Source organism: Folsomia candida, unplaced genomic scaffold, assembly GCF_002217175.1.
Source record: "Folsomia candida strain VU population unplaced genomic scaffold, ASM221717v1 Fcan01_Sc006, whole genome shotgun sequence".
NCBI lineage: Eukaryota > Metazoa > Arthropoda > Collembola > Entomobryomorpha > Isotomidae > Folsomia > Folsomia candida.
The window spans coordinates 5,922,748-5,938,449 of NW_019091198.1; the positions used below are offsets into that span (position 1 = coordinate 5,922,748).

At 40.5% G+C, this 15,702-nt stretch overlaps 1 protein-coding gene across 2 annotated transcripts in view; it reads left to right on the forward strand.

Annotated features, from left to right (window-relative positions):
• The window catches only part of LOC110851528 (ecdysone-induced protein 74EF), an 86,901-nt gene that overhangs the window by 60,805 nt on the left and 10,394 nt on the right, over positions 1-15,702 (forward strand). For both annotated transcript variants that reach the window (XM_022099343.2, XM_022099342.2), the window contains exons 5-7: positions 12,455-12,601; positions 13,942-14,049; positions 14,382-14,486. In XM_022099343.2, the coding sequence (XP_021955035.1) occupies positions 12,455-12,601; positions 13,942-14,049; positions 14,382-14,486 (360 nt within the window). The remainder of the gene's footprint in view (positions 1-12,454; positions 12,602-13,941; positions 14,050-14,381; positions 14,487-15,702) is intronic.

Sequence of the window (15,702 nt, forward strand, 5' to 3'; positions counted from 1 at the left end):
CGAGAAGAACCAGGTCGTCTCACTCTGCTTCGCCAAACCAACCACCATAATACACTACTACCTAGACCTTCACAACGCTATCCATCTCGTATATTTATAAATGTGTCCTTTGAGGAGAAAAACCTTTTTTTGGATTTGACGAAAATTTCAACTCCTGCGTAACAATGCAATTTTCGATTCAAATAAAACTACGTATGCAAAAGATGCAGCGTACTGACGTTTTCTAAATCTGTTTCCGTCTTCTGAATAAAATATGCGTGCGTAAAAGAATTAAAGAGATTGATAAATGTTCATGAAACGAGATGAGTGGACCTGAATTACGCATCGGTTATGTTTTACTCGTAAGTACATGTGTAATTGTACGAAGGGAAAGAGAGAAAGTGTCAAATATTTGGCTTGGTTATGAGTTGTGCGTTTATTGTAGGGTCCCTGCGTGCGTTTGGGAGTTTGTGCCGAAAATGATGTGACCGACATAGATTCAGTCCCCCAAAGGCTCATTTCCGTGTTTCATTGGTCTCTGTGTGTGCTCGATTAGTTGGGTAACACGGAACTGGAAATCCGGGCCATTTCTCGACCTTTTATTTAAATCTGTTCAAAAGGAGTAGTAGGCGAGTTTAGTCAGTTGGTAGGGGAGAGAGCAGTTAGGCTGGAAGTGAGGAAATTTTGGGACTCGGTTGAAAAATATTGCTTTTATTCTCTGAATAATAATGATAAGGGTGATTTTGTGGTAACGCATTGTGTGCGTACATATGTACATCCAGAAATATTGTACAGCAGAAGTTTGAGCGTTTACTTTTCGTAGAATAATTATGTGGGTAAAGAATCCTCTTGGTTTCTGAAAATTGTGCTAAGTGCGAGTTTGTCAATGGTGACAAGAAGAAGACGATAAAATGCTCAAGGCAATAAATGCAACATCATGAGAAATCGAAATGTTGTTTAATCAATCAATGATCCACATCCATTGCAACGTCATTGAGACTGAAATTGGGGACTGAGTTGGTCTAAAAAGTGTTAAAACTTGCCCCAATTGTCCCTCCGACCGAGCAACAACAATCTTTTTCTAATCAATACAAAACCAAAATACTTTCTCAGCATCTCGAGTTTCCTTGAATCCTAAATTTGTAGATTGGTGTGAAATTTAAAGGCCTCGGTAGCAGGCAGTCCTTAAGACATACAAGCAAAAGAGATTTCCTTGAAGTAGATCAAAGTCACTCTGTCCTTGTACGGAACAAGGGCACGGCATCGTCATGAGACGACGGTCGGGTCAGTGGATCGGTCGGTTAGTGGTGGTCAAACAAGGGTTTTCCTGTCTTAAAATTAGTGTAGTAATGTCAAAGGATGCAATTTCCATTTCCCTAAAATAGCCTCTTTGTGGAGCAGAAAGGTAAAAAGCCTTGAAGGAAACGGAGAGTAAGTCGTAAACATGGAGGAAATTTGTTGTTTGGTTGTGTGAGAAAGAATGGCAGTCAGTCAGTGGGCAAAAAGTGCACAATAAAACCAAACTATTGAGAAGAGTCAGCCCAATCCCTAAATCTGTCTCAGTTATTGAGTTATCCATGTCGAATGCACAAAGGAATTAGTCCTAATTCGTGGCCTTGGTCAATTCTTTCGTATTGTGAAGCAATGAGTAGGTCCTAATCGCTAAGAGCCCTTTGCTACTGGTGGCGAAAGCATGAGAAGAGGTAGTCAAGTTGAAGGGTACTGGTGGTTGAGTAAACAGTGAAACAGGTCCACTCATCTTCCTTAAAATAGGGCAGAAGGACAGGAGTTAAGGGAGAGGGAGAGACTTAAGGTGATATGATGACATTGATTGGAGGCAACCTTGGACAAGGGAAGAGACCGGAAGGAAGGTCGAAGAGGTATATGTCTGCTGGTCTTTACCCGGGTAGCAGCCAAGTTAGTGAAGAGAGATAGGCAAAGATGTGAACCGGGTATCCATGTCCAGGAGTGAGAGAGAGAACGAGCGAGAAAGTAAACCTAGGCTAGCCAAGGTTAGTTGAGAAAGGCCGGGAGTTCTCCCCGAAAAGTAAAAATAGGCCACTCAGTCTCCCAGTCTGGCTATGTAGTACATGGGTGCAAGCTGGAAGGATGCAAGTATTGGGTGAACCTGGCCCCCGAGGTTGACGTCACAGGGGAATCGATACTCCGAAAAGGCCTCCGAGTCGCCGAGGACCAAGGATCGATACTCCCTGGCCTGGCTGGATGCGGGGTGGGAGGTTGGTGGTGGTGAATGAGGGACTTCCGCATCTGCGATTTGCTCTCCGCTCATGAACTGGCGGACTAGTCCTTGACCCATCCAACATCAGCCAAATTATGCTTCCTCTCGGGAAATTGCATACTTTACTCTGCGCTTTTGCCAACCATCATCATAACCATCATACTCTGCTCTCACGACGACGACAACCACCACCGGAACTGAGCACTCAACTCTCAACTTCCACATACCATAATATACACACTACGAATGCTACTTACTCCTCTCGCACAAAACAATGTTGTTGGTCACTTGCCATAATATCTTCCGTTCATAACTTATGCGTCTCACATTACTCTGGATCCATTTTTGCCATACCAGAACTTGCACAGAATAGAGTCAAGTGGACTATTAAATGGAAGTTCATGTTCAGTAATTTTGGCTCATCATCAAATGACGATGATCATAGCAGTGCATGATATATATTTTAACTCCTACTATCACATATCAAGTGCAAAATGCATGCAGATCACATCCAGCTCAAATCTCTCGAGGAAATGGAACATGTTATTCGTTTACATATGTGATGAAAACTGCTCGCTGAAAAAATTGCATTCTAAGAAACGAAATAAAAATAAACGTACTTCTTATTCCTTTTGTTGTTCACGATATGCAATAACATGGACTGAAAATGGATCGTTTAAATTGGGACAGCCTGAAATAGTGTCATCGTCTAAATATGACCAAATATGACAGGATATTCCCGCAGCAGCAGTCGTGTAATAAATATGAAATTTGACTGATTACTAGGCATGTACAATAACCCTTCCCTGTGGATTGATTCATGATATGAGTCAGTCAGTCCGATACTGTCTTTGTGTATGTACATACATATTTCTTATAGCCGATCTAGTGGGAGTGGTGGTGGTGGCATTTTGTGTTGATGATTGCACTAAATACATACAATTTTTCGTGCCCTTGATGAGCTCAGTCACTTAGGGAGCAATGTTTGACTTATTTCTTCGATTTTCTTATTGCACGATAACCTTGCCAGCACTCTTCCGCTCCTGCTTGCCTGTTCCAAACGACGTGAGTGAATTGAATTGATGTTAGTAGGACAAGCGAAAGTTTCTCCATATGCGATGCATTGTTTTCCTTTCCTTTGCGACTCAACTCCAGCCACAACTTAACTGCTCGTCGTTGTCGTCGCGGTGGTGGATGAAAAGCCATTAAACCATTTTATTTATTGCTTATTATTCAACTGTTTAATTTTCAACTCTCGATTCACTTTCAAATAAAAAACCCATTCAATTACAGAAAAATTCGATAAAGTCCTTGTCCTTCCTTCCGTACACAGGACATTACATTATTGCATTATTATTACATTATATATAATTCCTTCTCCTCCATCCACATGCATTGTTCTGCACGGCACAAATGCGAATTTCTTCCTATTGTCAACCATCCAAATTGCATTATGTAGTGCACAAAACCAATAAGTTGAGCAAAAGGAGAAGAAAAAAAGTTAAGCAAAGTCAATCGTTGTTGGTACAATGAAAAAACCACAAAAATATATTGCGAGGAATATTGCCCAAGATGAATCATGTTGAGTAGAAGAATTGTTTGCGTATATTTTTTTTTTACTTTGGCAACAAGTCAAGTTCTCTCGCATCTCAAATCAAAAGTCAACGCTCAAGTTCAACTGGATGGTGACCTATGCTGCAGTTCCCTCAATTATGCAATACAGAGATGTTAGATATGCGAGAGACTACATCTCGTTGGCATGGGGGGTACAATTAGTGGCCCTCTTTTTCTTGGTACATTTGCACGTCCCTCCACACACAATGGTTGCATTGCACGGCTGCTGCGATATCGAAAAAACAACTCTTACTCCTGCTATTACACAATCGCAAAGTCGTTACTCTTACCACACTCTGCGTCCGCGAGGCAAAAAAGCACACCCCTGTGAGCACTTTGTATTACTACATATTGCAGATATTCTCTGCAGATAATTAGCAGTACTCGTCGGTGTAACGATGAGTGCGCCATGTTCTGATGCTTCTCATCTTACGAATTACTTATGAACAACATTGTATTAGTTATTATTGGGAGACGAGTCTCCTACTAAAAACATCACTGTGTGACGAGGTACATATCTACTATTTAGCTATATATACTCCGACATGTGTGTGATACGGCATTTTTCTATAATTGCAATAATTCTGCTATTATTACAATCGTCGTCGTCGTCGTCGTAATTATAGTTTAATGTGATGCACCTCCATTCAATACCACTTTTTTGGCTGTTGACTCCTCTTGACCTGGCCTTTGTCTTTGTGGTGGATGACTCGGGTGAGAGGGAAGTAGGATAACACATAATACGTGCGCCCATAACTATGCACGTCTCCTTTTTGGTATTGGTATTCACATATAGAAAACGAATGTGATCTTTACGTACATTGTTTCCCGTCGGTGATTAATATGGCGTCGCTCTGTCTAGAAGGCATTTACGTGATCTTCTTAGGAACCTGCTAAAATATTTGCATGCATGCATCCGCACGATTTGCAGAGTGAAAAGAAGCTGTTTGAATTGGAGGACCAATAATAATTGGGTCACCCAATAGCTGATACAGTGGGAGGGTGAAAAGGTGGGTGGGTATGCATACGGTGGAACTGTCAGTCAGTCGGTTGCAATGGTCACCAGTGTACTGGTGATGTAGTCCCACAATCTGGAAACCAATATTTGACAACAAACAATGATCTGATGTAGTTCATCTTATTTCCATTGAATGAGGATGGTAAACAAGTGTATTGGGTTGCGTGTTGCTTTATAACGACAACGTGCAGGAGGATTATTCTGACTGTCCTCCCGAATCAGTCCACGCTTTCCGGTTTTCTTGCTCTCATTATTGTACTTTTGGGTAACAAAAGGGAAAGCGATGCATCGCACATATTTGACTTGTTGAGTAAGTAAATGTAGACTGAATTCAATTCTATTTGCCAACCTCTGCTCTTCAATTTAGCAACCGCACGGGTGTGATGGTAGTTGAATAACAGCAATTATTATTAAATAAATGTCTCTTCAAGTGTTTAAAAATGTTGGCAGTCTCCACGCCCACCTCTCTCATTCCACACTCTCGGCGGCTTAATTATCCCATACATTAACATTTTATTTTATTTCTGCTGCAAGAATGGAATGGTGGTGGCAGTTGGTTGGTAAGAGTGAGAATGAGGCGAAGGTCTTCTATTCTTCCCATTATTCGCCGTCAATTTGCAATATCATCATCGTCGTCGTGTCGTAGTCGTGATTGTGGATTCGCAATATAAATAAAATTGTTTAACCGAGAGACTGCAGCGACAGTGCTATATGTACAGAGCAGAGAACGCTGTGAATGCAACATGCATTCACAGCGTTACATATTATTCGTTAGTTCAGAGCTGGTTTAGATTTATATTTGGAGATTGCGGATTGTCGCTTTTGCAATAACCGCTGTTGCTCCAACGACTCATTATTATTTGTACTTCTTTTGTTGTATTCTTGTATTATTATTGAGAATTGGTGGGATTCGTCATTTGCTGCTTAGTACAAACCTCATCGTCAGCACCATACATCATCATGCATACATACTTTAGCAGGCATCATAATAGTTGGAAAAGCAAAAGTATGTAACTTTACACATGTATGTACAACTAACTAATATATGTAACGACATATATTAGCGGTGAGGCGGTTGTAACATTTTTGAAGAGTGTGAACTGTGGCATGGGAATCTGGAAGTTGCATCCGACTTCCTTTTTTACTTGTATTTGTTTCTTCTCATCACCACCAATACTTGCCACACCAGACGACGTACGTACAACCCTTGACTCATGTTCATGCACTTGGCACATTTATTTTCGCAACATTTTACTCTCCTCTTCTTCTTCTTCTTCTTCAATTACTTCCTTCCAACTTCAACTTGACTTCAATGCTACATATGCATTTATGTAGCGAGTGAGAGAGATTTCTCAAATTAATGAAACATGCTTGCCTCATGTGGTGTGCAAGTAAGGAGGTGAGGATCGAGAAATTGTATGCTTTTCGTAGTATGTGTTTGATTGTGTGGAATTATGAGAGCGAAGAAATCATCAACCAGTAAATCACAAACCACATCATTAACGTGCTTTGCAACACATGGGATAAAGATGATCCATCGAGTTAGTTGTTGACGTTTTATCCCATCACCGACGTGCATATGCAGTGTTTCAGGAACTTGGAAGTTTTTTAATCAATAAGGATATAGCGAAGCATATTTAGTTTACGAGCAAGGATACCTGGTCTGGTTTGACTGCCAAAGAATTAATTTTATCGATACTAGATTTTTAGAATCCTGATGCGGAATGAAAAGGAAAGCATTACGCAACCCAACCCGGTTGCAAGCCAAATGGCTGAGCAAATAGCGAAGTAAGTAGAAAAGCATCATGTGTATAGATACATGTGTGCATGGCCAAAATGATTACGAAGATATGTAGCAAATGTGGCATACGTTGAGTTATTATTGTTATTATTATTAGCTCCATGATTATTATTAGATATAGAGGCTTCTTCCCCCACGTAGCACAACGGATATTTTATTATCCTGTGCTCCACCTAAATGCAGATGCATTACATGGCTTGCTCGTTATTTTTATTGTGACAACAATTAGAACAATGCTGAATACGTAGGAGAGGTGTCAAGTTTTTGCGAACAATGACGACGTTCTGAATATAAATACTGATATTTCTCCTCATCTCTCAATCTCTGCTATGATACAAATGTGTGTAGCTATCTTTAGTTGCCTACGTTTGCGTCATTGTGTAGTGTGCTATACTAAAGTTGAGCAGGATATGTACTGTGCGGATGGAGCCTAATGGTGAAAAACCGTAGGCCTCAGGACAAGAGAGTTGGTTGGAGAGAGGAGAAATGAATGGTTTTTCACTATTAGGCTCCACCCGCACAGGACATATTCTGCTCAACTTTAGTATAGTACTGGATGGGGTATAAATACGACCATGATTTCCGACATAGAGCTCGTTTTTATATTCTTTTTAAAATAATGGTTCCGAAATGGTTGTTAACATTAGAATAAAAAAACACACGAATGATACATTTGTTAGAGAGGAAGGAAACATAATAATGTTGATGCGTGAATAAGTATATGCAGAGCTCACTAGAATCATTGGTGGTTCAGTAAACTGTCTCCTTCATACTTTTGATAATGGTGATGATGATGATACATTATTATGTGTATCGATAGGATCGTGCTTCGAGACATGGAATGCCAAGTTGTTGTAATTATTGGCCCCAATTCAACACTAAGCGGGTTAGGATCATGTCCTGAATATCGGAGATGCATAATCTACCAGATTCTTTCCCCTCTTGGGGTGATGAATGAAAAGAGTGCCGCCCCAGTGGATGGATGCAATGGGAGAGGAATCCCGTGTGGGCAAATGGGTCAGGGTTGTACGTCTTCGGGATTTCTTGACCCACTTACTTCCGCTAGACCCCAATAATACACTCACTTAACTCATTCCTGCTTCTTCTACTGACTGAGATTGTGGAAGATGATGATCACGATGAGGTACGACGACGTACAATGAGATGTTGCACCACACGTAGTAGTCGTCGTTGTAATAGTAATCGCAGTAGTATCATCATCTCATAGTTCATCCACTCCATTTTTCAATTCTTGTATTATGCGGGATCTCCAGGCTACACATTTTTATTACCGTTTATCCATCGCTTGCTCTCCTTTCTCGTCGCTTTTTACCGTCTCGTCCTAAATTGTCTGGTCTCGCTTATGCTTATGTAATTCATCCTCAGGAGGAGCAACAGCAGCAGGTACATCATACTAAGGAAGCCATCCAAAGAAGAAACAAGTGCACCATCTCCTCGTATCTATTTGTCTTCTTCCTAGTCTGGTTTTTTATTCTCGTAACAATGCTCCAAAATCCTGACTCACTTTCAACTCATCCTCTAGGGCATGAGATGAAGATTGTTAAGGGTTCCTCCCTTCAAGTGCGGTGTTCAATTAGAGTCTCTCCCCGCTATTCGGCTGGGAATTGGGTCAACTATTCCACCTCAGCCAGACGACTTGACACGATGATGCGATTGTTGGGACTTTGTTTAGTAGTGTGGCTTATGTACACATGGAGAGTAGAGGAGGTGATGATGTGGGTCAATTCCAACAACCAGGAAGGAAATGTGGGGAAAAGGAGGGAGGGAGGAATTCCTCTCGTTCGGGTTGATTTAATGCTCCGAATTCGTGAGAAGGTCACCAGACATACTTGAGACGATTGGGAGAGTCACAAACATCCCAATCCAACCGGGTATTGCATACATACGACGAGTCACCAAAAGTCAGTCAGTGAGTTATAGTAGAAGAGTTGTATTCGATGATGTGGCTCACGGCTTATCAGCATCAACAACATTTGTCCTTTTCCTAAAATCTTGCCAAAATCATTGTCAACTTTGCAGTCGGATCGCATTTGTCTCATTTGGAATGGTTCGTGGTGGTGTTGCCTATATTTATTAGCAGCAAATGCATTTTTGGAATGATTATTTGTTTGTTTGTTGTGACCAAAAACGATGAAATTGTTGGTGCATTGTAACATCCTGATGATCATATTATGCGTGGATGAATGGGCGAGATGAAGAGCAATGCTAAATCTGCTGTTGTAGATTATTTGGTCAGACGGAGAGAGAGAGAGAGAGCGATGCATCTAGTGTTGGATCTGATTGAGGATACAATCAGGTGAACATATACATATTTGCCGAGAATGATTTCCACTGATGATGCTTATTTTGAGAGATGTTTGCCATGTTCAGATGGTGGAACGAGATGTTCTTTTGGAGATTTGAAGGCAATTTTTCCTTTCGGTTGAATGGATCTGAATCAAGTGTTGCAATATCGCACACAAGGAGTGAGCCAAGTCGAAGCAAAGGAATGGCATAAGCAAAATCATACAAAGTGAAGGATTGCTTGGTGGACTAAGGAGTGAATAGTGTGGTGAATTCATTCTTTCTTTACCAGCACCAGCTCTACTGCTGCTGCTGCTAAATATATGGAGGGCTAGAGCTAAAGGTGTAATGCACGCAATCAAGGACACTTTTAGTCACTTGCTTCATCACAGCTTCTACATGCACCACCACCAACCAATTCATTTCAAACTTGCAATGTCTTTACCTACTAAAGAATGAACGGCTTGAGAAGAACTTGAGTAAATTTACGTAACTTTGGAGTGAAAATATAAGAGAAGAAGTTTGTGCGTTGGTTGGGTAGCGTGGCCAAATGTTAATAATGCCATCGTGCCATTACATTACATCGGATGGGAACGAGAGGTGGTTTCGTTGATGAGACCGGATTTGAAGTCTCGGTTGGCTGGACAGTTGAAAAAAATCATAAAAAGTCCAGAATTTAGCTTCACTATTAGTGCCTACCACCACCCCCTCTCACTTCCTTGATTCGGAGCCTAAAACCAGAACGGAACAGGTGAATTGCTCAACACGTCTTCTTCTTCTTCTCCTCTTGTCCTTCTCCAAAGGAGTACAAGCGTACATTTGTAGTCACAGTTAAAATAATAATGTTTCTTTCCTGCGGTTGTGAGCCAGTAGCCGTGTGTATTACTTACTTACTTACTCACTAAAGGTACGTCTTGTAAGTGATAAATGTGGGAAACGGCGTTTTTTCTCTTCCTGTAATTTGGAGGATATCAATAGAAATAATTTAGCGTCTGAATGTAATATGTGTAGCAATAACACATAAATAAGAAGCCAAGCAAGATCTCCAATGTCATCGAGACATTGGATCATCGTTCTTCTCGTCTTGTCTCTCGGTCGCTGGTGGTTCTGAGTGTAACGCAATAATGCAGTGCGAATGCAATGCAATTGTCGTGCGTTGGCTTGCACACTATTTCCACTATCACACACACCTCCTTTAAGCTTTGGTTGGGAAAAGGGAAAGGTGGCCTAGATTAAGTGCACAATGAGCTCGTAGTGAGATTACCTCATCATCATTGCCTCACACTTTTCAACATCCATCCACCAACCAATCTACCAACCAACATTGTGCCATTAACATTGTTGTCTGCGACTGCACTGAACCAATCCAACTTTTATTACAGGTTCGTTCGTATGCCCTGCTCTTGCACACTGCAGAGATTGATTAAACTCAAATGTGGCTTTACCACTACATTTTAGTTCTATTATTATTATTATTATTATTGCACGTCACTCCTCAACAAGCAACTGCATTCATGCGAATTACTCATACAATAAACCAATGTATGATTATTATTGCCATTGTCCATCGTTTTATTGAGCATTGAGCCATTCCTCTCTCACTAATACTGTCAAACATCCCGATTCACTAATTCAGCAGTATCTCACTGAACATCGTGTTCATGAGTGGGTAAATAGTAAATGTGGATGTGTAACTCGGTCCGAGTGTGTAGCAACTGTGAGAAAGGGAATGTGCTCTTTGATTGTAAGGAGAAGAGAGGAGGAGGAGGAAGACTGTATCATATCTGTCATTATGTAAGCAATCGGTTCCTCCGAGAGGCCCACCCTGCCTGGCGAACTTCTTCATCCAGGGACTGGAATATCTCCAGAAACGCTGTGTTTATTTTCATTATTTTCAAACCCCCTTCAGAAACTTCAGTCTCCCTCTTTTTCTCATGCAAACAAATGTCTTATCATTATCAGTAAAAGCAAAGGATGTTCGTGGGCATAAAACAAGGTGACTTTGTTGCTGCTGTTGCATCCTCAAAGTGGCCGTTAAACAAATTTTTATAAATTTTAATTTTATGGGAAAACGAGCACGTTGAAAAATGGGGAGAGAAGAAAAAGTATCAGTAGAGTAGTACGTACGTATTTAGGTATTTTATTTAGCAGGAGGAGTGGGAATATGTACGTATGCGTGGTTTCTTCTTCTTCTCCCTATTTTCTTATGCAAGGGAATGACGATAATGATTTCCGGACACTGATTTCCTCACTACTGGACTTTTTCTGTTCCACTTGGCTAATTCATGCAACAGGTACACCTCTCCTTTTCGCCTGGCGGAAGTTAACTCGTCCAATTATCTTCACGAAGAAAAGCAGACGGGCAGAGGTCCACCCATGCCACTTGTGACGGAATGCTAATCACGAAAGCGAAAACAATACGAACTGACATATTTATTACACCCCTCGTTTTGATGCTTAATTAGATAAACCACTGTCCCTCTATTTTATGACAAATGAGAGCAAACATATTCCGCCCGTGGAACAAAGGGTGGTTGTTGCTGCTGATGCATATTTTGACTGTGCTTTAGGTCAAATTTTTGTGACATGGACATTTTCCCACTACGCATCTGCATGAGCTCGTCTCGCTCGGTTGAATTGGTTAAAAGGTTGAGAGAAAAATAGGATAAGAAGGCGAGATGCAGCAGACAGTGAAGGAACAGGTAGCACTTTGAGAAGAGCTATGTATAATAGTTCCAGCAACGCCACAGCAAAAAAGTCGAGATGACTCGCAGTTCTTTTTCAAAAACGAGAAGAAAACAAGAACGATGCGATGGAATTATAATTCACGAGGAAAAGCAAAGTAGTATAAAAGTACGAGTTGGAGGAGGAGGAGGATGGATGGATGGATGGCATGAATATTCACAATCAACAATAATCTTGGCTTCTTCTTTCCTTTCATTATTGGGCTGGTGTCGTGGCTGCTGTGGCAGTTGCCGTGTGTGGTTGTTGAGAAGAACCAAGATTTCCGTTCCAGTTTTTTACTTGCATGATGAGTCAGTGGATTTGATGGAAGAGGAAGTCTCAACCAACCAAGCAACAATAACAGAGCGTCATAATAATGACTTTAAGCTACAATCTCATCCCTGGGCATGCAATCCATTGTTTACTCCAGCTAATTTTGTGGAGGAATATTTCTGGTTTTTCTCACATGCATGTTCACCTATGTATTCATGCGCCTATTCTCATTCTCATGTCGTCGTCGTCATCCTTGTTGTTGGTAGTAGGCATACACGGTACTTGTGTAAAATTTAACACGGCTGGAGTGCTTATGTAGTGAGAGGAAACGCACGGCATTACTTATCAATAAATCTGACAGTTTTATTCGTAATGATCCAGGCAAATAATATTGCACTTCATAAGTACTTGATCTCATCATGCATCCATATCACCAAATTAAAAATAAATTAATGTATAATTTGATAAATAATTAATGATTGTTATTTTTTAATGATTACAGTTGACGGAAGTGGTGTGGGACTGAGTGGATTGTTGGAATTGGAGAGTGGATCTCCAGGAAGGCAAAGCACACTTCTTCAGGGTATCCTGAACCATCACCCACTCCCACTGCCCCACCGACTCCCCCCGTACAACCACAACTCCACAGGTAACATGACCCATCGACTTTTATCTATATTAACGAGAAGGAAGATAGGAACATTATTAGAGAAAAATTAGAAAAATATAGGCGCAGTTAGATCCTCGCTCATTTCCTGTGGAAGAAGAGAAGGAGAAGATTACAAGTTCATTTTTTAAACTAATTTCTTCTTCCGTGCGTATGCAGTATGTGTATGCATGGCATTTTGTGAAGGAAACAATTGGTTGAAAAGAAACAGGCTGAACCCATTTTAAGCAATAAAATGAAAGTGAAGAAGGAAAGCCGTGTAGTCAGATGGTCTACAAGTCTGCATGCAGGCAGGCTAGGCATGGATATGTACATGTCATACACAACCCACGCAGAAGACATTGAGTAATCCAACTACTTCCGTTTCGGAAAGTCGTAACACTAAAACGGGTTCCACACACAGTCGAAAACTGATGGGATATTCGTTCACCAATAATCCCGACCACTTAACTTAACTCGAAATTTAAACACCTCGTTAAAACGTCTACGCCTTGGAGCCCCATCATTTTTCGCAATTCCAATGAAAGCATGACACATCTAGAGGAGAACCTTTTTTCTTAATTTGGAATTATATTGGGCAAGTAATAGATATTTGGAAAAAAGATCAAGTTCAGACGACTCGTCCGTTCCATGTGTATATGGAACATTACATAAAAAATGAGACGATAAAGCCCACAATATTCTTAGTCGTAGCTTAAATATGTAGAACGAATTTGTACGTACATATAGTTAAACTTTTCTCATTCTCATGCCATGACACCCAGAAGATATATAGTCCACATATGAGAAGAAGTACATAGTGTAAAGTCTTGTCTAATTAATAATTCATCCCACCCTGTATTGTGGAGTAGAATCGATGTATCGGCAATCTATTCATGAATTCGGGACAGACAGCAACCAACCAGGTCCCATTATTTTTATGATGTGGTACAAATGCAGGAGTCGAAGCGGATTTCCTTCATTTGCGGCTTGTTTTGTTTTTTAATGCTTAATAATAAATATTAGCTTTACCAAATATTGGAACACAAATTTACTCAATGCTGCAAAGATTCTTCTTCCCATCAGCGTGTGTAGGATTAAAACAAACGACAGTTGCATTCAATATGCATACATTTTAGGAGTATTTTTAGTAGAATACTAATATCCGTCTTATTCCATCATCACCATGTTCGCACACTTATATATTTATTGAGGCATATTTTATGTCACTTTGGTGCCGGTATGAAGCAAGCGAAACTTGGAATTTTTCAAGTATTAGCATTTCTGCTAATATGTACATGCATGATGACAAACTACAAGTTTCTATTTTGTTGATGGAACAGGTTCACTTCCGCCAAGCCCAGCAGACAGCGGAGTGTCAGATGTGGACTCTAGCAGCAGTGGTCACACGTCGAATGACGATACCAAAGGTCGACTCCAGCCCACTCCAGGTAATACACGTTCATAGTATTTATTCTCGATTTAGCACTGAATGATTTCTTCTGTGTGTATTATTGTTGTGCGCCCCACTTGATGGATGGCATGCTTTATGTATTGTGCATTTGTCCATATTCCGTCGAGTTTGACTCAATAGGCCAACGGAAACGGAAATGAAAATTGCACTTCCGGACGTCCTTTTACTTTTGCCTCCAGTAGTTTTACTCTCTACGTGTATGTATGTATGCAACGGAGAACGCGATGAAAAAAAATAATCTCGCTCATTTTTCTCATGTCCAATTTGTCAAGTGTTTGACCACCACTGAATTTCTGTTGTTGTCTTTAGGAACCCAGACGCCGGAGAGTCCAAGTCCCGGAGGATACCTCGGGTCACCCTACTGTCAGCTCCCAGTGCGCCACCCATACTCACTCAACAGGCAACATCAACCAGGTCAGTCACCATTTTTACCTATGTTCTTATGCTTCACTTCTTCCAGCATGAGCAGGGTGAACACTCTTTCCAGGAAAATCCCATGAGAATCAAAGAAAGAAACGCCAATTAATTAATAACAGCCAATGAATTGCATGATTATTACTGTGTCGTTTTTATCCCGCATGCTTAATGAGTTCGCACAATTTACCGCATCCGACTTCAATCCTCTCCTCTGCTGCCTGCCTCATTTTGCAATAGCCTGAGTTTTGCGGTGAGGTCAGGACGACTCGTCGGAAAATAAACATGGAGAAAAATAACAAGTTTAAATATATAAAAAAAGTTCCAGAGGCGGAAAAACTTGTTCCTCTATTGATTTGATGGAGAAGTGCGAAGCCATTATCAGAGTATCAAAACTTTGTGATAATAGTTTATGTATGTACACCGTAGCTTAATTTGCTTTGCTATTACGTAGAAAATCAGCATGCATGCAATCACATTGGTCTTTTTTATTGGTTAAATGACTTCTCATCATCACATCCATAATGTAATATAGCAATCTCTCAGGGCATGCTAAAATTGGAAAATGAATAGGACGGAAAGGGAGCGTCTTTCAGTGGTACTCTTGATTTTCCTCTCTTCAACAAGCCTTATTTTCATCTCCGTTTGAAGTGTCTCAATAATTTCTAATATCTTCAAGTCTGCCACTCCCTTCCTTTTCCGGTTCCTCGTCTCAAAGAAAGTTGACAAGCATCCATTGTGCCCGTGCAATTTGTTTCCTAATTTATTTTAATAATTATCTAAAAGTAAGTAGTGTGTGGTAGCAACATCATCATAATCATCATTGCTATTTATCCTCATCCAGACAATTTCTCATTTTAGCGTGATCATGCAAAAATAGTTTTGCTTAACTGCTCATGTTAATATAAATATTACATTTAAAGCCGCAAAGCATTTTTTGCAACATACTTCATCACATGAATGTCAAGCCAGATTTAAATGGTTGCATCAGGATTAAATGAGCGTGGTTAATAATAATACGTCGCACATACATGCATGCATCCATATCTCTGAAGATGAGGAAGATGATGAAGGACTGCCTGTGATGATTCCACATGAGTGTTCTAATTGACTCATTTTTACAACAGCGGATTTGTTCTGGTGTAACAGGGGTTCGTTCATTCGTCACTTTTAATGAGGGCTCTGCAAAGTTTCCTGTTCATCACTCGTATCGTAT